This window comes from Nicotiana tabacum, chromosome 23 (genome assembly GCF_000715075.1).
Source record: "Nicotiana tabacum cultivar K326 chromosome 23, ASM71507v2, whole genome shotgun sequence".
NCBI lineage: Eukaryota > Viridiplantae > Streptophyta > Magnoliopsida > Solanales > Solanaceae > Nicotiana > Nicotiana tabacum.
This window is the reverse complement of record NC_134102.1, coordinates 110,648,130-110,670,235: the sequence shown is the minus strand read 5'-3', so window position 1 is coordinate 110,670,235 and position 22,106 is coordinate 110,648,130. Positions and strand designations below refer to the sequence as shown.

At 37.2% G+C, this 22,106-nt stretch overlaps 1 protein-coding gene across 1 annotated transcript; it reads right to left on the bottom strand.

The window, feature by feature from the left end:
* Window positions 1-19,504: 19,504 nt before the first annotated feature.
* LOC107812432 (small ribosomal subunit protein uS17) lies at window positions 19,505-21,874 on the bottom strand. The gene is made up of 6 exons (XM_016637532.2): window positions 21,729-21,874; window positions 21,585-21,625; window positions 21,386-21,486; window positions 20,027-20,171; window positions 19,859-19,948; window positions 19,505-19,780 (listed from the first exon to the last, which is right to left on the bottom strand). Exons 1-6 carry the CDS (start codon window positions 21,738-21,740, stop codon window positions 19,690-19,692), a joined length of 480 nt encoding a protein of 159 aa, XP_016493018.1. The 5' UTR covers window positions 21,741-21,874; the 3' UTR covers window positions 19,505-19,689.
* Between the last annotated feature and the right edge of the window lie 232 nt (window positions 21,875-22,106).

Below are 22,106 nucleotides of genomic sequence, written 5' to 3'. Positions count from 1 at the left end.
TCTCCTCTTCTGTAAGCTCCACAAAACATAATCAAATGGTATGGCTATCCAAGTCTCTTTCAATTCTTATGTTGGCGTGTTTTTCCTTGTTGCAAATTACAACGAGGAGGTACTTTGCCGCTTCCCCGACGATAAACATTTGGGATAAACAAAAAATAAGATACTCCACGTCTATGTCTCAAATAAGATTCTCATCAGGACATCTCTTATATTCTAGATGAGCATGAACTGGGACCAACTCTTATTTGCCTTATATTATAGGTTTTACAGTTAAGGCACTTGTGTGCCAGAATATGAAAGTTAAAACATGATATTTCCTGCGGTTATGTGATAACCCAAAATGTCATCTTTAAATTTAATGATTAATTATGTGATCTAAGCACTATTTACCATTTTTCGACTTGAGTGTGCAGTCCGTAAAAAATTTCCGAAAAGTTTTCAGGTGAAAAATAGATTAAAATATGAATTAGATGTTTAAAACATAACTGAGTTGACTTTGGTCAATATTTTGAGCAAACAGACTCGGATTAGTGTTTTGACAGTTCCGATAGGTCCGTATCGTGAATTGAAACTTGGGCGTATGCCCGAAATCAAATTCCGAGATCCCTAACCCTAGATATGGAATTTTGATGAAAAATTTAAAGTTTAAGTTCAAATAGTGACCAGATATCGAATTATGTGCAAATGACCCCGGAATAGAATTTTGATGATTCCAACAGCTCCGTATGATGATTTTGGACTTAGAAGCGTGATCGAAATTTTATTTGGAAGTCTGTGGTGGAATTAGACTTGAAATGCTGAAAGTTGAATTTTTTGAAAGTTTGACCGAGGGGTCGACTTTTTGATATCGGGGTCGAAATCCAATTCTGAAAATTTTCATAGATCAGTTATGTCATTTATGACTTGCGTGCAAAATTTGAGGTCAATTGGACTTGATTTGATAGGTTCTCGTGTTGTTTGTAGAAATTAAAAATTTCAAAGTTCATTAGGCTTGAATTGGGGTGTAATTCATGGTTTTAGCATTGTTTGAGGTGATTTAAGGATTCGACTAAGTTTGTATGATGTTTTAGTACTTATTGGTATATTTGGTTGAGGTCCCGAGGGCCTCGGGTGAGTTTCGAATGGTTAACGGATCAAGAATTGAACTAGAACAGCTGCTGCAATTTCCTTCTCTTGGAAATGTGTTTCTGCCCAGAAATCGAGCTGAGAATCGAAGGCAGTCTCGAGATCCATGATTGAAGGCCACTGATCGAAGGCCCAGGATCGAGGGCTATGACCAAGGCCAGTGATCGAAGGTCATAAAGATCAAAGCCATGATCGATAGCCAGGATTGATGGCTGTGATCGAGCCCCAAGGTTGAGGGCTATGATCGAAGGCCATGACCAAGGTCCATGATCGAGGACCATGATCGGACTCCCCTTAATCAGACTCCCCGTGATCGGACTCCCATGATCGAGGTCCAGGATCGGACCCCATGATCGAGGTCACCCTGAACATATCCGTAAGTTATAAAAACAGGGGGGTTTCGTCCCATTCGCCATTTTTAACAACTTGGAGCTTGAGCAGGGGCGATTTTTGATATATCTTCAAGGAAAAATATTGGAGTAAGTGTTCTTAACTCAATCTTGGTTAGATTACCCGAATCTATCACTGTTTTTAATATTTAATTGGTGATTTAAGTTGGAAAAATTTGAAAAACCCTCTTGGATAGATTTGTGGATTTGAGGGTTGAATCGTTATTGGAATTTAGTCATTTTGGTATGGTTAGACTCGTGGTTGAATGTGCGTTCATATTTCGTAACTTTCGCCGAATTCTGTGATGTGGGCCATATGGAAAAATTTTGAGCTAATTTCGAATTTTATTGAAAAATATAATATTTTCTTGTGAAATTGATTGCTATAATTTTTGTTGACTGTATCGAATTGATTATGACTAGATACGAGTCGATCGGAATCGGAAAATTGAGGATAAATCATAATACTTGATTAAATTGGAGCAAGTCGAGGTAAGTGACTTGTCTAACCTTATGTGGGGGAAAATTTCCCTATAATTGATATTAATGTGATTATTGAAATATGTTGAAAGTCATGTACACGAGGTGACGAGTGTGTACACGGGCTAAATGTGAAGAATTATATTTTTAAATTGTGTAGATCATTGTGGTGCATTTATTAAAATATTCTATCTTGTTATATTCTTCATCGTTGATTAAATATTTATATTTTAAATTTGTTTGATCTTCTCCTGCTAATTGTTTTATCTGTTTAGTTGGAACTTGGTTTTTTTTATTCTGTGCATTATTTGAAGGTTGATTTTCTTTAAATTAAACATTATTAATTTGAAGTATTCGGCATTTTTAAACTTGATATTGAAGCAACGTATTAAAGATTTTGAAATATTATTTTCCTGAATTATTTACTCCTGAATATTTTTGTAAGATCTCCGTACTGATTGTGATGGAGCAGTGAGCTCTTTATTGTGGAAAAATATTATTGTTGAATTATTTTGGCAAGTTAAATTATTTGGGCACTTGAGGTACAAATTGTGATATATTGAGATATTGATACGCATGCGGTGGTATAAGGTCTGGGTGTTAAAATGCATGCGGTGAGATAAATGTGGCTTGATACGCGTGGCTAGTAGGGGTAACTACTAGAAGTCATGCGGTGTGATAAGGGTGGCTAAAACGCGGGATGCTATTTCGAGAAAAATATTTTCTTTAAATAAATTGTGAAGGCTCCCGCGGTGATATAAGAAAATGAGATATTGTGAATTTATTTATAATTTGGGACTACGAGGCGGTACCTCGGTATTACCCTTGTTGATATTGATTTATGGCCATAGTTGCTTTCGATTAATTGTTGTGATTTTCATAAAGTTGAAGAAAATTCTGTTTTGATTCCACGAGATATTATTTGCAATTATTTGGTGTCATTAAACGTGACATACTATTTGATTCACTTCCAATGCCATTTTATTTTACTATATTGATAAATATTTTACCATGCCATTATTATATTCCAGTAGGGCCTCACCTGACCTCGTCACTACTCTACCGAGGTTAGGCTTGGCACTTATTGGGTACCGCTGTGGTGTACTCATACTACGCTTCTGCACATCTTTTTGTGCAGATCCAGGTACATTTTACCAGCCTAGACGTCACTGAGTTACCTGCGTACGGAGACTTCGAGGTATATCTGCCAGCGTCCGCAGACTCCGGAGTCCCCTTCTATCATTTTATGTTGCTTCCTTATATTTTATTTAGACCTTGACTTATAGAGACATTGAGAATGAATTCTTAGATGCTTGTGACTTATTTCTACCTGGTTTTGGAAGTTGTAATCATTTGAATTGTAGATTATTTATTTTCAGATATTTATGATTATTCCGCATTGATAGGCTTACCTAGTCTTAGAGACTAGGTGTCATCACGACACCCCTACGGAGGAAAATTTGGGGTCGTGACAAGTTGGTATCAGAGCACTAGGTTCACAGGTGTTATGAGTCACAAACAACTTTAGTAGAGTCTTGCGGATCGGTACGGAGACGTCTATACTTATCTTTGAGAGGCTATGGAACTGTTAAGAAATATTCACTTCTTTGATTCCTTATCGTGCGCCTTTGTTGATTTCAAAGTTCTAAACAATTGTCTTTCTATTCTACCGCAGATGATGAGGACACGCACAACTGGATCTGATGATCAGACACCCGCGCCCCCTGTTGGAGCCGCAAGAGGCCGGGGTCGAGGCAGAGGCCGAGACAGAGGCCGAGGAAGACCACGTGGTACAGCCAGAGCACCTGCACGAACTGCTGCACCAGAGCCACCAGTAGCTCCAGTTGGAGAGCAGGCACCTGAGACGTCTGTTACTACTCCTGCACTTCAGGAGACTCTTGCCCAGTTTTTGAGCATGTTTGGCACTTTAGCTCAAGCATGATTAATTCCACTTGCTCCTGCCACATCTCAGGCTGGGGGAGGAGCGCAGATTCTCGCCGCCCATACTCTAGAGCCACGTGCCCAAGTTGACCATGCCCCAGAGGTTATACCGGTGCAACCAGTTGTCCCAGTTCGACCTGATATTAGAACAGCAGTTTCAGAGGGGGAGCAGCTCAGGCTCGAGAGGTATAAGAAGTACCACCCTCCCACTTTCGGCGGCTTAGCTTCAGAGGATGCTTAAGTTTTCCTGGAGGAATGTCACCGTATCCTTCGTACTATGGGTATTGTGGATTCCAGTGGGGTTTCTTTCACTGCATTCCAGTTTAGAGGAGCAGCCTACCAGTGGTGGCGGGCATATGAGTTGGATAGTCCCGCTGAGGCATCTTCACTCACTTAGACTCAATTTTCGGATATGTTCTTAAGGGAGTATGTTCCTCAGAGTCTTAGGGATGCATGGCGTGCAGAGTTTGAGCAGTTGCGCCAGGGCTCTATGACTATGTCAGAGTATGCGGTCCGATTCAGTGATTTGGCTAGGCATGCACCAGCCTTAGTTGCTACTGTTCGAGAGCGGGTTCACAGATTTATTTAGGGTCTTCATCCTAGTATCAGATACAGTATGGCCCGAGAGCTAGAGATGGACATCACATACCAACAGGTGGTGTCAATTGCTAGAAGATTGGAAGGTATGCAGACTCGGGAGAGGGAAGAAAGGGAAGCTAAGAGACCCCGAGATTCTGGAACATATAATAATTCTCGTGCCCCAGCTGCAGCCCGTCATGGTAGAGGTTATGTGAGTCATCCTATTCATTCAGCACTTCCAGCTTCCAGTGGTATTCCGACCACTCCTAGAGTTCATGTTCCATATTATGCACCACCAGTGTCTTCTGTACCTCCTGTACGGGGTGCTTTCAGCGGACAGTCTAGTCGATCAGGCCCGAGCCAGTCCCAACAGCCACATCCTCCGAGGGCTTATTTTGAGTGTGGTGACACTTGTCATATTATGAGAGATTGCCCCAGATTTAGGAGGGGTGCACCCCCACAAATTTCTCAAGCCCCACCTATTCCACAGGGTCCTCAGGCTTCTCAAGCCATGATTACTGCACTAGTTGCCACTCCACCTGCACAGCCAGCTAGAGGTGGAGGTCGAGCAGGTAGAGGTCGCCCTAGAGGAGGAGGTCAGGCCAGATATTATGCCCTTCCTGCTAGGACAGATGTCGTTGCATCCGATTCTGTTATCAAAGGTATTATTCCGGTATGTCATAGAGATGCATCAGTTTTATTTGATCCAGGCTCCACTTATTCTTATGTGTCATCTTATTTTGCCCCGTATTTGGGCGTATCACGTGATTACTTGAGTTCTTCTATTTATGTATCTACACCCGTGGGTGAATTCATTATTGTGGACCGTGTGTATCGGTCGTGTTTAATTGTTATCAGTGGTTTTGAGACCAGAGCTGATTTATTATTGCTCAGTATGGTGGATTTCGATATTATTTTGGGCATGGACTGGTTGTCGCCCTATCATGATATTCTTGATTGTTACGCCAAGACGGTGACATTAGCTATGCTGGGTCTACCGCAGCTAGAGTGGAGAGGTACCTCGGATCATATTCCTAGAAAGGTTGTTTCATTTCTTAAAGCTCAACGAATGGTTGAGAAGGGATGTGATACATATCTGGCCTATGTGAGAGATGTTAGTATTGATACTCCTACTGTAGAGTCAGTTCCTATAGTCAGGGATTTTCTTGATGTATTTCCAGCAGATCTTCGAGGTATGCCACCTGACAGGAATATTGATTTTGGTATTGATTTATTACCGGGTACTCAGCCCATTTCTATTCCACCATACCGTATGGCCCCGGCAGAGTTGAAAGAATTAAAAGAACAGTTACAGGAATTGCTTGATAAGGGTTTCATTCGGCCTAGTGTATCGCCGTGGGGTGCTCTTGTTTTATTTGTAAAGAAGAAGGATGGTTCTATGCGGATGTGCAAGTTGAACAAGGTTACAGTGAAGAACAGGTATCCATTGCCAGGTATTGATGACTTATTTGATCAACTTCAGGGTGCCAGGGTATTCTCTAAAATTGACTTGCGTTCATGCTATCATCAGTTGAAGATTCGGGAGCCAGATATTCCGAAGACGGCTTTCAGGACTCGGTACGGTCATTACGAGTTCCTTGTGATGTCTTTTTGGCTGACCAATGCCCCAGTAGTATTTATGCACTTAATAAATAGTGTATTTCAACCCTATCTTGATTCCTTCGTCATTGTGTTTATTGACAACATTCTGGTGTATTCCCGGAGTCGGGAAGATCATGAACAACACCTGAGGACTGTGCTTCAGATTTTGAGAGAAAGGAAATTATATGCAAAATTTTCAAAGTGTGAATTCTGGCTTGATTTAGTGGGATTTTTGGGTCATATAGTTTCGTGTGAGGGACTCAAGGTAGATCCAAAGAAGATTGAAGCAGTGCAGAGTTGGTCCAGACCGTCCTCAGTTACGAAAATCCGGAGTTTCCTTGGTTTGGATGGGTATTATCGCCGATTTTAAGTAGTTTCTCATCTATTGTTGCATCTATGACCAAATTGACCCAGAAGGGTGTTCCGTTCAGGTGGACCGAGGAATGTGAGGAGAGCTTCCAAAAGCTCAAGACAGCTTTGACTACAGCCCCAGTATTGGTATTACCTACAGGTACAGGATCTTATACTGTGTATTGTGACACGTCGTGTATTGATCTCGGCGCAGTGTTGATGCAAGACGGTAGGGTGATTGCCTATGCGTCCAGACAGTTAAAAGTACATGAGAAGAATTATCTTGTACATGACCTGGAGTTAGCAGCTATTGTTCATGCCTTAAAATTTTGGCGGCATTATTTATATGGTGTCCATTGTGATATCTACACCGATCACCGGAGTCTACAACATCTTTTTAAATAGAAGGATCTTAACTTGCGGCAACGAAGGTGGTTGGAGTTGATTAAGGATTATGATATCACTATTCTCTATCATCCTAGGAAGGCCAATGTGGTGGTCGATGCCTTGAGTCGTAAGGCGGAGAGTTTGGGCAGCTTAGTATATTTACCGGTAGCAGAGAGATCTTTGGCCTTGGATGTTCAGGCCTTGGCCAACCAGTTTGTTAGATTGGATGTTTCCGAGCCGAGTCGAGTTTTAGCTTGCATGGTTTCGCAATCTTCTATTTATGATCGTATCAGGGAACGCCAGTATGATGACCCCCATCTGCTTGTCCTTAAGGATACAGTTCAGTACGGTGATGCCAAGGAAGTCACTATTGGAGATGACGATGTATTACGTATGCAGGGCAGGCTATGTGTGCCTAATGTGGATGGCTTGCGTGAGTTGATTCTCCAGGAGGCTCACAGTTCGCGGTACTCCATTCATCCGGGTGCTGCAAAGATGTATCAGGACTTGAGACAACACTATTGGTGGAGGCGGATAAAGAAAGACATAGTGGGGTATGTATCTCGGTGTCTAAATTGTCAACAGGTGAAATATGAGCATCAGCAACCGGGTGGATTACTTCAGAAATTAGAGATTCTAGAATGGAAATGGGAGCGGATCACTATGGATTTCGTTGTTAGGCTCCCACGGACTCAGCGGAAGTGTGATGCAGTTTGGGTGATTGTGGATAGGCTGACCAAATCAACTCATTTCATTCTTGTGATTACTACTTACTCTTCAGAGTAGCTGACTCAAGTATATATTCGCGAGATTGTCAGACTTCACGGTGTACCAGTATCTATCATCTCTGACCGGGGTACACAGTTTACCTTACGGTTTTGGAGGGCAGTACAGCATGAGTTGGGTACTCGGGTAGAGTTGAGTACAACATTTCACCCTCAGACGGACGGGCAGTCCGAACGCACTATTCAGATACTGGAGGATATGCTTCGTGCGTGTGTAATAGATTTTGGGGGTGCTTGGGATCAGTTCTTACCACTTGCGGAGTTTGCTTACAATAACAGTTACCAGTCAAGCATTCAGATGGCTCCGTATGAGGCCTTGTATGGTAGGCGGTGCCGGTCTCCAGTGGGTTGGTTCGAACCAGGTGAGGCTAGACTTTTGGGTACATACTTGGTTCAGGATGCCCTGGAGAAAGTTAAGTTGATTCAGGATCAACTTCGTACAGCCCAATCTAGACAGAAGAGTTATACGTATCGGAAAGTTCGTGATGTTGCATTCATGGTTGGTGAGCGGGTATTGCTCCGGGTTTCGCCTATGAAAGGTTTGATGAGGTTCAGGAAGAAGGGCAAGTTGAGCCCTAGGTATATTGGGCCTTTTGAGATTCTTGAGAGAGTTGGAGAGGTGGCTTACAGACTTGCACTACCACCTAGTTTTTCTGCGGTTCATCCGGTATTCCATGTTTCTATGCTTCAGAAATATCACGGCGATCTGTCTCATGTGTTAGACTTCAGTTCGGTTCAGTTGGACAAGGATCTATCTTATGTTGAGGAACCAGTGGCTATTTTAGATAGGCAGGTTTGAAAGCTGAGGTCAAAGAACATTGCTTCTGTGAAGGTTCAGTGGAGGGTCATCCGGTCGAGGAGGCGACTTGGGAGGTCGAGCATGATATACGTAGCTGTTATCCACACTTATTCACCAGCTCAGGTACTTTTTCTAACTCCGTTCGAGGACGAAGGTTTGTTTTAGAGGTGGAGAATGTGATGACCCAAAATATCATCTTTAAATTTAATGATTAATTATGTGATCTAAGCACCATTTACCATTACTCGACTTGCGTGTTCAGTCCGTAAAATTTTTTCGGAAAGTTTTCAGGTGAAAATGGATTAAAATGTGAATTAGATGTTCAAAACATAACTGAGTTGACTTTGGTCAACATTTTGAGCAAACGGACTCGGATCAGTATTTTGACAGTTTCGATAGGTCCGTATCGTGAATTGGGACTTGGGCTTATGCCCGAGATCAATTTCCGAGGTCCCTAGTTCGAGATATGGAATTTTGATGAAAATTTTAAAGTTTAAGTTCAAATAGTGACCGGATGTCGAATTATGTGCAAATGACCCCGAAATAGAATTTTGATGATTCCAATAGTTCCGTATGGTGATTTTGGACTTAGGATCATGATCGAAATTTTATTTGGAAGTCCGTGGTGGAATTAATCTTGAAATGCCGAAAGTTGAATTTTTTGGAAGTTTGACCGAGGGGTTGACTTTCTGATATCGGGGTCAAAATCCGATTCTGAAAATTTTTATAGCTCTGTTATGTCATTTATGACTTGCGTACAAAATTTGAGATCAATCGGACTTGATTTGATAGGTTCTGGTGTTGTTTGTAGAAATTAGAAAATTCAAAGTTCATTAGGCTTGAAATGGAGTGTAGTTCATGGTTTTAGCGTTGTTTGAGGTGATTTAAGGATTCGACTAAGTTCGTATGATGTTTTAGGACTTGTTGGTATATTTGGTTAAGGTCCCGAGGGCCTCTGGTGAGTTTCGGATGGTTAACGGATCAAGAATTGAACTAGAACAGCTGCTGCAATTTCCTTTTGTTGGAAATGTGTTTCTGCCTAGAAATCGAGCTGAGCATCGAAGGCAGTCTCGAGATCCATGATTGAAGGCCACTGATCGAAGGCCCAGGATCGAGGGCTATGACCAAGGCCACTGATCGAAGGCCAATAAGATCAAAGCCATGATTGATGGCTGTGATCGAGCCCCATGACCGAGGGCCATGATCGAAGGCCATGACCGAGGTCCATGATCGAGGACCATGATCGGACTCCCCTTAATCGGACTCCCCATGATCGGACTCCCCATGATCGGACTCCCATAATCGAGGTCCAGGATCGGACCCCATGATCGAAGTCATCCTGAACAGATCCGTAAGTTATAAAACACAGGGGGGTTCGTCCCATTCGCCATTTTTAACAACTTGAAGCTTGAGCAGAGGCGATTTTTGATATATCTTCAAGGAAAAGTATTGAGGGTAAGTGTTCTTAACTCAATCTTGGTTAGATTACCCGAATCCATCAATATTTTTAACATTTAATTGGTGATTTAAGTTGGAAAAATTTGAAAACCCTCTTGGATAGATTTGTGGATTTGAGGGTCGAATCGTTGTTGGAATTTAGTCATTTTTATCTGGTTAGACTCGTGGTTGAATGAGCTTTCATATTTTATAACTTTTGCCGGATTCCATGATGTGGGCCATACGGGGAAATTTTAAGCTAATTTCGGATTTTATTGAAAAATATAATATTTTCTTATGAAATTGATTGCTATAATTTTTGTTGACTGTATCGAATTGATTATGACTAGATACGAGTCGATCGGAGTCGGAAAATCAAGGATAAAGCATAATACTTGATTAAATTGGAGCAAGTCGAGGTAAGTGACTTGTCTAACCTTGTGTGGGAAAAATTTTCCCTAGAATTGATATTAATGTGATTATTGAAATGTGTTGAAAGTCGTGTACACGAGGTGACGAGTGTGTACACGGGCTAAATGTGAAGAATTATATTTTTAAATTGTGTAGATCATTGTGGTGCATTTATTAAAATATTCTATCTTGTTATATTCTTCATCATTGATTAAATATTTATATTTTAAATTTGTTTGATCTTCTCCTGCTAATTGTTTTATCTGTTTAGTTAGAACTTGGTTTCTTTTATTCTGTGCATTATTTGAAGGTTGATTTTCTTTAAATTAAACATTATTAATTTGAAGTATTCAGCATTTTTAAACTTGATATTGAAGCAACGTGTTAAAGATTTTGAAATATTATTTTCCTGAATTATTTACTCCTGAATATTTTTGTAAGATCTCCGTACTGATTGTGATGGAGCAGTGAGCTCTTTATTGTGGAAAAATATTGTTGTTGAATTATTTTGGCAAGTTAAATTATTTGAGCACTTGAGGTGCAAATTGTGATATATTGAGATATTGATACGCATGAGGTGGTATAAGGTCTGGGTGTTAAAACGCATGCGGTGAGATAAGGGTGGCTTGATACGCGTGGCTAATAGGGGTAACTACTAGAAGTCATGCGGTGTGATAAGGGTGGCTAAAATGAGGGATGCTATTTCGGGAAAAATATTTTCTTTAAATAAATTGTGAAGGCTCCCGCGGTGATATAAAGAAATGAGATATTGTGAATTTATTTATAATTTGGGACTACGAGGCGGTACCTCGATATTGCCCTTGTTGATATTGATTTATGGCCATAGTTGCTTTCGATTAATTGTTGTGATTTTCATAAAGTTGAAGAAAATTCTGTTTTGATTCCACGAGATATTATTTGCAATTATTTGGTGTCATTAAACGTGACATACTATTTGATTCACTTCCAATGCCATTTTATTTTACTATATTGATAAATATTTTACCATGCCATTATTATATTCCAGTAGGGCCTCACCTGACCCCGTTACTACTCTACCGAGGTTAGGCTTGGCACTTACTGGGTACCGCCGTGGTGTACTCATACTACGCTTCTGCACATCTTTTTGTGCAGATTCAGGTACATTTTACCAGCCATGAGATATTATTTGCCATTATTTTTTTGTAATTAAATAGTGACATGCTACTTGATTTATTTTCATTTTTATTTTATTTTATTATATTGTTAAACATTTTACCATGCAATTATTATTTTCTAGTAGGGCCTGATCTGACCTCGTCACTACTCTACCGAGGTTAGGCTTGGCACTTACTGGGTACCGCTGTTTGTGTACTCATACTACGCTTTTGTACATCTTTTTGTGCAGATCCAGGTACTCTTTACCAGCCCCGACATCTGTGAGTTACCTGTACATGGAGACTTCGAGGTATATCTACCAGCGTCCGCACACTCCGGAGTCCCCTTCTATCATTTTATGTTGCTTTCTTATATTTTATTTAGACCTTGACTTATAGAGACATTGAGAATAAATTCTTAGATGCTTGTGACTTATTAGTACTGGGTTTTGGGAGTTGTAATCATTTGAATTGTAGATTATTTATTTTCAGATATTTATGATTATTCCGCATTGATAGGCTTACCTAGTCTTAGAGACTAGGTGCCATCACGACAACCTACGAAGAGAAATTTGGGGTCGTGACAATTGCAATGCCAAATCTAAGCCATCCTGAATTGGGATAGCTTCCATCTTTAATTGCCACATTCCGAAGTTTGCACTTCGGTCAAAATTCTCAACATAAGACTTTGTTAGAGTCATTTTGGCAATTTAAACTAACCCGGTTAGATCTGGCTTTGATACCAATTTGTTAGGATCGGGAAATCGGGTAGTGCGAATTTTAGCCAAACAACGTTATAATGATAATAACAAAGACAATGCAAGTTGATAATAACGACAATTAAAGAAGATGAAGAAGACACAAATTTAACATGGTTCGGTCAAGGTGACCTACGTCCACAAGCGGAGAGAAGCAATTTTACTATACCAACAAGAGTACAAAATTAGAGTAAATACTCTAATTAATCCCAAATACCCCAAAAGAATAACCTCACAAGATCACTCCAAAGAAAGGGTTCACACAAGTGTTTCCCAACACTCACTCTCTTACAAAATACTCTATAATGAAATAAAGGAGGAGAAAGAAAGACAAGAGTGAAAAGCTCTTGGATTGGTGAGTTTTCAAATGAGGAGAAACTCCTCTATTTATAGCAAGAAATCATTGGCCTAATAATGGATATTATGTCATGGCAAATGTCATGATCCACAAATTTGTTATAATGGATATTATGTCATGGCAAATGTCATGAACCACAAATTTGTTATAATGGATATTATGTCATGACAAATGTCATGAAAATTTGGCCATATTACAAAACATGATTTATACCCCACAATTTATAAAAAATATCAAAACCACCCCGACTTGATTATGCTACTTGAAACAAACAATCAACACATGCTGATTGTTTAATTGTACGAACAATCCCTAATAGAAGTTGTAGTAGCTCCTTCAGGTAAGTATAAATTGTAGATCTCAACAGTGAATATCAAAATATAGTCCTAGGCCACTCAATCAGATGGTGGGTAATTGTAGGTGTTACCTGGATTTAATAACTGATTTGGGTCATTTTATAAATTTAAAAAATATAGAATTATTATAAAATAAAAGTAATTTAGTAAAACATGAATAAGAAATATTGTTATGAAATAAAAGTAATTTAGTAAAACATGAACAAGAAATGGAGATAGAGAGAAGGAAGAGATTTTCTTCTTCCATTGTGTGTATTTTCTTATCTATTACAAGGCCTTTATATAGGCATGAAAAGTGAAGAAAAATATGTCATTGAATATGTCATTAAGCATAGAAATATGTCATTGAATATGTCATTAAGCATTTGAGAAGACCATGGAGGAAGAGTAGACATCCACCATAATTTGATTTTTCTTATAACACTCACCCTTAGATGTCCATAGATAATGTGCCTCGTTAAAACCTTATTAGGAAAAAACTCTGTGGGAAAATAAATTCTAGTGAAGGAAAAAGAGTACACATGTTTAGAAATACGCCTTTTGGTTGCCTCGTTAAAAACCTTGCAAGGAAAACCCAGTGGGACAAAATATTGTAAGAAAAAAAGAGTACAACGCATATTAACTCCCCCTGATGAGAGCATCAATTCACATCCTTTAGCCTTCGCATCCCAATCTTGTACACTAGTTTCTTAAAGGTTGACGTCGGTAGAAATTTGGTGAATAGATCAGCCATATTATCACTTGAACGGATCTGTTGCACATTGATATCACCATTCTTTTGAAGATCATGTGTGAAAAATAACTTTGGTAAAATTTGCTTTGTCCTATCCCATTTATAAATCCTCCCTTCAACTGGGCTATGCATGCTGCATTGTCTTCATACAAAGTTGTTGGTAGTTTGTCACACTTCAAACCATATTTGTCTCGAATAAGGTGTATTATAGACCTCAACCATACACATTCTCGACTTGCTTCATGAATAGCAATTATCTCAACATGATTAGATGAAGTAGCCACGATTGATTGATTAGTCGATCGCCAAGATATGACAGTGCCTCCATATGTAAACAAATAGCCTGTTTGAGATCGAGCCTTGTGTGGGTCATATAAATACCCAGCATTGGCATAACCAACAAGATCGGGACTGCAATCATTGCCATAAAATAATCCCATATCGGTAGTCCCTTTTAGATAGCGCAATATGTGTTTGATTCCATTCCAATGTCTCCTTATAGGAGTAGAGCTATATCTTGTTAAGACATTAACTAAAAAAGTTATGTCAGACCTTGTAATGTTAGAAAGATACATTAGTGCACCAATGACACTAAGATATGGTACTTCGAGACCAAAAAGCTCTTCATTATTTTCATGAGGTCGGAATGGATGTGCTTTATCCATATAGAATCGCTTTAAAAATATTTTAGTGTATGCTGATTGATGGACAAAAAATCTATTTTTCATATACTCAATTTGTAGACCAACACAAAATTTTGTCTTTCCAAAATCATTCATTTCAAAATTTTTCTTTAAATAGTTTACTTCTTTAGGAAGCTCTCTAGGAGTTCCAATGATATTTAAATCATCAACATACACGGTGATTATAACAAATTTAGATTCAGATCTTTTTATAAAGACACAAGGTCAAATTGAATCATTCTTGTACCCTTCTTTCAATAGGTACTCACTCACGCAATTATACCACATGCGCCCTGCTTGTTTCAATCCGTATAAGGATTTTTGAAGCTTTATTTAATAAATTTATTGGAAACCTTAATATGCTTCAGAACAATTTAAATTCTTCAATGATTTCTATTATACGCATATCACATTTTTCTTGTATTGCCAGATTAAAACCTGAAATGGCGACATCCACCACAGGATAACATGTCTCTATATAATCAATGCCAGGATATTTACAAATCTTCTTGTGACACAAGTCGTCTTTATGTCTATCGACTTGACCTTTTTTTTTTTGCACAAGAACACATTTATACCTCCACTGGCTTTATACTTTCAGGTGTTGGGACTATCCGTCCAACTTTATATTTTTCAGGTGAAATCAAATTTCATTGCATATTTTTCATTTGACCAATCATTTATCTGTCCAAATTTCATGATAGATTTGAGCTCAAGATCCTCGTCAATATTAATAATATTGAGCTCTACATTATATTAACAATATTGTCGACGATTAAGATCATTTAAATCGGTTCTACTATTACCCAATAAAGACATAACTTATTGAGATCTCTTTATCTTATTATTTTCAGGTACCTGAACCTCTCCCATGAGGTCTTATGAAGTGTTATGTCGTGGTGTTCTTTTAGAGCACTTGCCTCCTTATTATGACCATCTTGAACATTTGCTCATCTCTTTCTTCGAGGAGTTTTATCTTTGGAACCGATTAGTCTATTATACTTCATGCATGCCATAGACTCTATTTATTATAAACTTTATTTTATTTGGAGCATTAGCAGTTGAATATGACATTTAGCTTTGGGTCAGCAAATATGCCTGGCAATATTTTGCAAATGAATTATCACTTGAACTTTAAGTTCACGTTTTCTCGTATGAGGATTTAGATGTACTCATAATAATTCATTACATGCATTACTTTTTCAGCTGCCCATTTTCTCTCCCTATTGTTGGGATCACCAAGACATATCATATCCCTAGCCTTATTTGGGGATCCATCTTTGTGCATTGTGGTGGAACAATTAAATCATATAGCACATTCATATTTCTAGATGAAAATTATTTGGTTCTTGACCCCGAACCGATTGTGATAGGGAGAACTTATCATAACTTGGCTAGATGCGTACAAGTGCTGTTGTATATTAAATAATACATCACATACCAAATTTTATTTTGGCAATTTTTTTCTCATAACCAATGGTTTAGATATAATTGGAGGCATACAATTTTTGCTAAACCAACTTGGATTTAAACCAGTATCATCAAGATAAATCATCATAATTTATATTCTGGAACTGTGCTCTAATAAGTTGAGCAATCAATCTTGCAAAAGCCAAACTGCAAGTTGATAACAAATGCACATGTGACCATAGAATAGATGCATCTATTAAAATCATATAATAGTAAACGGTCCACATGGAAGGTGACTGGGCCCATATATTTATCACCTTTTATTCATTCCAGAAATCAAGGGATTCAATCCCAACTTTAACTGGTATATCATGAGAATAAGCGGCACAAGAGAATTCTTGAAGAATCTTATATTTCTTCAATATATGCCAATGTAATTCTCAATTAATTTTTTTGTATCATAATTGAACCGAGATGGTCAACCGGTCATGCCAACTAATATTTATTTAAGTAAACCTCTAGTTTACTTGTGGCTTGTGATTGCATCATCATGCTTATACTTGTGTAGTACAAATAGAATAAAAGTCAGGTAACCTTTCATATTTACCCGGTATGATTATAGTAATATAAAGATATTCAATCTTCTTTTTATTTATAGTCTAAATATGCCAACCACTTTGGCTAATATATTTGTAAATCAGAATGTTTCTTTTGAGACTTACTAAAATATTAATGTCATGAATAATTTCATTCATGCGGGTAGTAACAAATTAGTTCTCTCAGAGCTCTTAACTGCTTTTGTACTACAAAATCTTTTGTCACACCATCCAAATAATGAATGTTTCCTTCACAAAGAGAATCATATCATAATAATTGTCATGTTCAAAATCATCATAAGCAAAATAATTTCTTACTTCAATTTTGCTTTTAATAACTTTCATAAGGCTTGACAAAATATTTTTGGCGTATCACACGTATGCGACCAATGATATATTCATGTAATTACACAGTAATATTCATTATCTTTCTTTGTCTCAAACCTCACTTAGAGGTGAGTTGTAGTATTTATCCAACCATGTACAAGTATATTATTATGCATAATCTTTATCACATATATATTTTCATATTCACTTTCAGGAATGAGTATGCAATCTCAATGTTTATCACAAGTCACATTCTCTTCAATGAATTTCTCCCTTTTTATAATTACCATAGTGATAACTATTATTATTTTGGCCTTTCGCTCGCTCACATTCATTGGTCAACCACTTTTCTTTATTTAGACTTATCATGCACTGATATCACATTCACTTCAAGAATTGAGCAAATCAAGTGGGACAAGCTTCATGCTTTTTTATTGAAAAATACATTATTTTTCTTTAGTTATTATTATTATCAATATGGTGCATTAGGACTCAAACCCAATGCCTTACCCATATAAAGGCATGCTAGGCCATAATGCGTTGGAACTTGAATCCAACGTCTTTTCATCAACATAGTGCGTTGGGACTTGAACACATCGTCTTACCCTCAATCTTTGGCATAATATGCCAAAATTCACTAGGACTTGCACTCGAGCCTTTAAAATATTATTACTTCGTAATTATAGGCATAAGTAAATTAACTTTCAAGAAGACTTATATAACTATTTCAACCTTGAAAGAGTTCCTCTGTAACAAAAATGTTAGTTAGGATATATGCCATTTTTAAAAAAAAATGATACAATCATTTTTACATTTTAATAAATTAATTAGAGAAAAGGTGCAGATAACCTATAACCACTTATATTTCAAAGACTATAAGAACTTCACCAAAAAAATTCAATACGGAGGAATGAGCCTTATGTTTCCAGCAAAAATATTTAAGGCTTAATGCATAACCGTGACTATTATAAATTATAACTATAATGAGTTTATATTGATTGTATATTCGAATGTCAAATTTGCAAGGTACCGTAAAATCGACTACATATTTGATAATTTTGCTTTCAATGAAATACATCATGTGATGGTAAAAATATTATTACTAAATTATCTTAATAATTATCTAACATAGTATGTAAACGGTCAGAACATATATATATGTTGGAATATTAATTTTGTCCTATAAGAGATGTAGCAAATAAAGACATACCTTTCCGGTTCTTTATTTCACTAGATACAATTGAAAAAAACTATTTTAACTAAACACTGCACATAAAGTTAATGCAAAGATATGAAAGTATGAATGAGTTTAGATGGATGTAAAACTTATCTTTGTATTATCATCCAAGACATTTTTCATTGAACTTGATCTCATTGTCTGCTTATAATTTACATAGTCTTGAAGTAGAAGATCATGAAATGGGCAATTCGTGCTGATAACGTGTTATAAAATAAAAGTAATTTAGTAAAACATGAATAAGAAATGTTGTTATGAAATACAAGCAATTTAGTAAAACATGAACAAGAAATGGAGATAGAAAGAAGGAAGAGATTTTCTTCTTCCATTGTGTGTATTTTCTTATCTATTACAAGGCCTTTATATAGGCATGAAAAGTGAAGAAAAATGTGTCATTGAATATGTCATTAAGCATAGAAATATGTCATTGAATATGTCATTAAACATTTGAGAAGATCATGGAGGAAGAGTAGACATCCACCATAATTTGATTTTTCTTATAACAAGGATAAATTTGTAAAACTTAAAAATACCAACTTTTCAATTTTTCAATTCTCAGCAGTTTTTCAAATTCGAAACGAAAATACATTTTCAAATTGGATTTGAAAAAATATAAAATTTTCATAACCAAACATTATTTTGATTTTTTTTTAGGAAAAAAGGAAAAATTTCTTATGTCCAAACAAGCTCTTAAGTTAAGTCTTTTTTTTTTGTGGGGTGGGGTGGGGTGAGGGGTGGGGGTGGGGACCAACCAATTACATTATTTGCTAAGTTTACAAACCAAAATAAATTAACATAACGCGCAGTTATCGCTTCGAATTTCATCCCGTCTTGCTTTTATTTAATTGGTTTCGTTTCAAGAACTTATACTAGAAAAGAAAATTTATTTGAGTTCATAGATACTCAAAAGATAAGTCGAGGTAAAATTATGCGCAAGTCTTACATGCTTACTAACAGAAAGACTATAAACTCGTCGACTTGATTTCATTATGATGAAAAATATTATCAAATCATATAAAAAACGTAAACAATCACTACTAATCTCCTCACTTTATGTCCAGAGAGTATTAACTGGACAATTAACAATCACTACCAATGGTATGGGGCAATTAGCATCCTTGGTCCAAACAAATTATATTAATTTCTTCGAACTTATACCCAAAGTCACATATGAACAGAAACTATAAAAATGCATGATAATACTTAAAGAATTTCAAACAGAGATGTTAACAAGCTAGCTTGGTTAATTTTAGTTCAAAATTTTCGACAATATCAAGGCAAAGCCTGGCATTGCCGGCTTTTAAATTTAATACCAAATCGGTACAAATCAACCAAATCAATTTCCATCCGAGTGTGCTAAGGGTCAACTATCAAGTGCGCAAAAGTGGGAAATCAAACCAGATGAAGAGTTTATAGACGCCAAGTTATTGGATCAACTGGCTGGCGCAATATCAATTTTCCCAAGAAGTTACTATATGGCACAAAATCTACTAAGTAGCTCACCACAGTATAGCAACCACAGAGACGCTAAAACGGGATAACCTCCTAACAGTACCTAAAGATCTCAACAATAGACATTTCTCTCGTGGGGCAATCAGGAAGAACATTTGATTGGAAATAAGAATGGTAACAAGAAAACTGAAATCTGAACTCCTACTAATGATAAGTAGCAAGTATCCATACAAAATTTAAGCCTTCAAAGGCAAACGCAAACAGCTTTTAGTAGATAAGTCTTAACGTCACTCCTCTTCTCAGTCTTAAACATAATTACTTTCATACTCTAGAAGTGACAACTGAAGAAACACCTGCTCACATTCCTGTAAATGCTTTCTTGCCGCCACCAGCAGAACCAGCTGGAATCACCTTTAACACATTAAACCTCACAGTCTTGGACAAAGGCCTATCAAGTTGAAAGATATAATTAGGAATAGCAGATAAACAGTACAATGTCTAAAGGAAAAGGCAACTATGTCTTGACCTGCACTGTCCAATGATAACATGATCTCCCTCTTTCACACGGAAGCAAGGTGATATGTGAGCTGGGATATTTGAATGCCTCTTCTCATATCTGTATAGTATTTCATGTTAAATTAAAATTCATAAAACAAGTGGAGCAGCCATTAACTTAGAAGTGACAAGGACTTGCCTCTGGTACTTCTTGACGTAATGCAGGTAGTTCCGACGAACAATGATGGTTCTGTTCATCTTGGCACTATGGCATGTACCAGCAAGGATACGACCTCTGATTGAAACATTTCCCGTAAATGGACATTTCTTGTCAATGTACGTACCTAAAATACAAGAGATGCAACAACTAAATTAGATCAAATCAGAAGTTGCAAGCAAAATCAATAACCAGGTATAAATTCACAAGTCTGCAGCTCAAATAAAGGTTGAAATTATCAATTACTTCAGTACCTAAACGCGAGCATTATAAATAAGGAGTGATACACAAAGTAGAATGCTGTTGTCCAGTGTGCTATTTCATCAAATCATAAATCATAAACTTGCCCAAGTACAACAGAAACAAAAAATTGGAATTGGAAGGATGTTATTCTTTTAATTGCAGCTATCTCATACTCTGCATAAGAGCTCCTAAGAACTTTTCCATGTAAAAAAATGATGGATCCCGAATTGAGTAAAAATAAATTTACTAACTGAAGCTGTCACGGAGCTCAGTAATAGACCAGCATCACAACATGTTGTAGTAGAAAACAAAGCAAATAACTAGACTAAAAACCTAGAAATAACTTCCCTTTTCCTTAATTTACGAACATAAATGGACATTAAGGTAAGATATCCACATAATCATTGAAGAAACGTACAGTGATGCAATGGAAGCAGCAATTTTCATTGATGACTTTCACAAGGATAGCTGGGTTTAAAGTCATTGCTGACACCCTCAGAGAACCAAGTAAAATACAAGATCTTTTTTGGACTGTGATCCAAGCCCCTCATGATATAGGCACATTAGCTTATATTATCCTACTGGTTACTTTATAATAAATTTGCAAATAGATTATCAAGGCCAGAAGAACCATTGAGCCAACAATATACAAAGGCACAACTAACTTTTCCTGCTTACCAGCAATAAGTACCCTAACATACAGTCCCTCACAATTTTCATTATACAGAATAATATTCCTTCTTATGCACTAAATTGTACTCATTCACCAGAATCTATCCGTCCTCCTCACATTGCATCATCTATTGCACTATATATACCCTTATCTGAGCAGCCATTCGTAATGAATATCATTTCTGAAAATACAGATCACAACATTCCCAACTACATTGCAAGTAACTGGGGACATTTTAAAAACAAGCAAAAGAAAGATGCATCAGAAGCATTTCCATAGCAAAAGTTAAAGCCAAACGGATTCAATAACCGAAAATGGACACCTCTAATTTGCATAGCAACTTTAAGATCAACTGCTTAATTTTGTACTTGTTCACATAAAAAAGAATTAGATCTGCAATTAAACGAAATAAAAAGTATACGGACCTTCAGTAGCCTCACGAGGAGTCTTGAACCCTAGACCAATGCTCTTGAAGTAGCGGTTACCTCCCTTCCCTGGTCTCTTCCCCTTCCCTGTCTTCTTCGAGCTGCATAATCACACAAATAAAACAAACCTTAGCCTAAAACAATTTCTAAAACCGAACACAAAACATAAAAAAGAAGATTTATCAGACAAAAATCTCACCTAAGAAAAACACCTGGCTGCTTCAAGAACGCCTTCTCCGTCTACAACAATACAAAAAAAAGAAGCAAATCATTCAGATTCCTAAGTCATAAAGTGATTAAGTTACTAACTTATTTATATAAAGTGGTTGTGAAAGAGATGTACCTGTTCGGCCATGGCTGTGGAGTTGAAAGAGCTGAAAGCTGAACTGAAACGAGGGGAGTGGCACGGCAGCAAAAACCCTAGGCGGAGATTGAATTGAATTGTGAGCTACTGAAGACTTTATAGTTTATACTACTGATACCCTAGCCATGACATTCACTTAGCCCGTGATATTGATTTAGGCCTGTTTATTGACAGGCCTAGCCCAACTTAATATATAGCCTGGCCCAAACCCGCTCTATCCTTTTTTTTAATCATCAAAAACACGCTTCTTTTGTTTTTAAATTTTTTATTAAGTTAGCGTTTGGACATAAATTTAATTGAAAAATAATTTTTAAAAATTGAAGTTGTATTTGTACATGCATTTTATTTGAAGAAAAG